At 47.9% G+C, this 2,009-nt stretch overlaps 1 protein-coding gene across 1 annotated transcript; it reads right to left on the bottom strand.

Moving 5' to 3' along the window:
• Positions 1-1,217: 1,217 nt before the first annotated feature.
• LOC147524805 (uncharacterized) lies at positions 1,218-1,781 on the bottom strand. Its single transcript, XM_086576546.1, has one exon. The coding sequence runs from the start codon at positions 1,779-1,781 to the stop codon at positions 1,218-1,220; it is 564 nt and encodes a 187-aa protein (XP_086432672.1).
• Positions 1,782-2,009: the final 228 nt, after the last annotated feature.

Here is a 2,009-nt window from a genome sequence, read left to right as displayed (position 1 = left end):
GGAGAGGGCATCTCTATCAAGGACCTTATCTGCTTGGGGTTAGCTTCAATTCCCCTATGAGTAACGATATACCCCAAAAAATTTCCTGTAGTCACCCCGAAAGTACACTTCTCTGGGTTCAGTTTCAAGTTGTATTTAAGTAGTATCCTGAAGGTTTCTCGCAACCCCTCTATATGTTCCTCTTCTGACATACTTTTCTCCACCATGTCGTCTATATAAATCTCAATTCCCTTCCGAATCTTGCTTTCGAACATCTTTTCACCCAACCATTGGAAGGTTGCCCTTGCATTTTTCAAACCAAACGACATCCTCGTATAGCAGTAAGTACCCCCCTCCACCACAAACGAAGTCTTTTCCTGATCCGGCCCATACATCGCGACCTGATTATACCCTATCGACGCGTCCATGAAGGAAAAGATCCTGAACCTGGCCGTCCTGTCCACCAACTCATCTACTCACGGCATAGGGTAGCTGTCCTTTGGACACTCTAAATTCACATCCGTAAAGTCCACGCACATACGCACTTTCCCATTCTTTTTTGGTACCGCGACTATATTAGATAACCAGTCCGTGAACTCTACCTCTCGAATTATTCCCCCCTTTTTCAATATGGCGACCTTTTCCCGGATCCCTTCAGCATATTTTGGCCTAATATTGCACATCTTTTGCCTCACGGGTTTGGTGTCCTCTTTCATATGCAAGTGATGACATGCGAACTCGGGGTCCAACCCAGTAACATCCTCTATTATCCAAGCGAAGATCTCTCTATTTTATGACAAGAACTGTATCAATTTACCCCTCCACTCCTCAGGCAAACTAGATCCTATCGACGTGAACTTCTCCTCTTCCCCTATCCCAATATTCACCACTTCTATCTCATCGAGTGTCTTTGGGCCCGACGCCGCCTCACACTCCTCTTCCCCTGAAGTGCACTGTAATTGCTATGCCAGCCTCTTCCTAGGATTGGAAGCCTCTCCTTCTGTCCCGTCTATCAGCCTCTTCACGGTCCCCCGATGACTGTTTTTTGTCGTAACCTGATCACTGTAGACCTCATACATGCCAGTAGGGGTGGGGAATCATATTACCTGATAATACGTTGATGGGACGGCCTTCATCTCGTGAATCCACCGCCTTCCCAAGATTGCATTATATTGCGATGCCGAATCCACCACCATGAAACGGGCGAAGACTATCACCGGCCCTGTTGTTACTGGCAGTTAGAGTTCCCCCATGGGTTCGGTCATACTTCCGTTAAATCCATACAAATTAGTTCGCAAAGGACGTAGCTGCTTAGGATCAACTCCCATTTCCTCCAAAGCACCTCTGAACAATAGATCTACCGCACTACCACAATCAATCAATACCCTTTTCACCATGTAATTCCCCATTGCCACTGTAACGACCAATGCATCTTCATGTGGTGAGTCCACTACTCTTAGGTCCGCGTCGCTAAACACAATTCTATCCTTCTCTGCCGCTGTCCCAGCTCGCTGCCGAGGCCTATCCGTTCTCTCATTAATTTGCTGGATGCTCGCGGTCCGCTGTATCTTGTCTCTATGAGCATTATGACTCATAACCTCCCCTCTGCAAATCACGTTGATGGTTCCCAGTATCCTTCCCTGCGGCGGCATGTGCTCCTCATTCCGACTGTCTCTCATAAATTCTCCCATCCTCCCCTTTTCCACCATTCTTTGAACCAACCATTTTAGAGCGTAACAGTCATTCGTCTCATGATTCCTTATTTGATGATATGCACAGAAGGGCTTCTCCGGTATCTCCATTGGCGTGGTTAGCGGTCCTTCATACCCCGGCTGGTCCTTTATTAGGGGCAAGATCTCACTGAGCGACTTGTTCAATGGAGTCTGTTCCATCTCGTGGTATGACTTCCTCTCTCTGTACTCTCTTCGGACTCCTTCCCGGCTTCCCTCTGCTCGTGTTCCGTATCCGCGGTATCTCCCACTTTCTTTCTCCGATGTCCCCACTTTCCGGCGTTCCCGATCCTTCTCCAA

Source organism: Coptis chinensis, chromosome 1 (assembly GCF_015680905.1).
Source record: "Coptis chinensis isolate HL-2020 chromosome 1, ASM1568090v1, whole genome shotgun sequence".
Taxonomy (NCBI): Eukaryota; Viridiplantae; Streptophyta; class Magnoliopsida; order Ranunculales; family Ranunculaceae; genus Coptis; species Coptis chinensis.
The sequence above is the reverse complement of the archived record's forward strand: the minus strand, read 5'-3'. Positions and strand labels throughout refer to the sequence as shown.

Bases quoted from the DNA above. Each gene is read 5' to 3' on its own strand.
- LOC147524805 (XM_086576546.1), bottom strand. From the start codon at position 1,781: ATGGAGATACCGGAGAAGCCCTTCTGTGCATATCATCAAATAAGGAAT.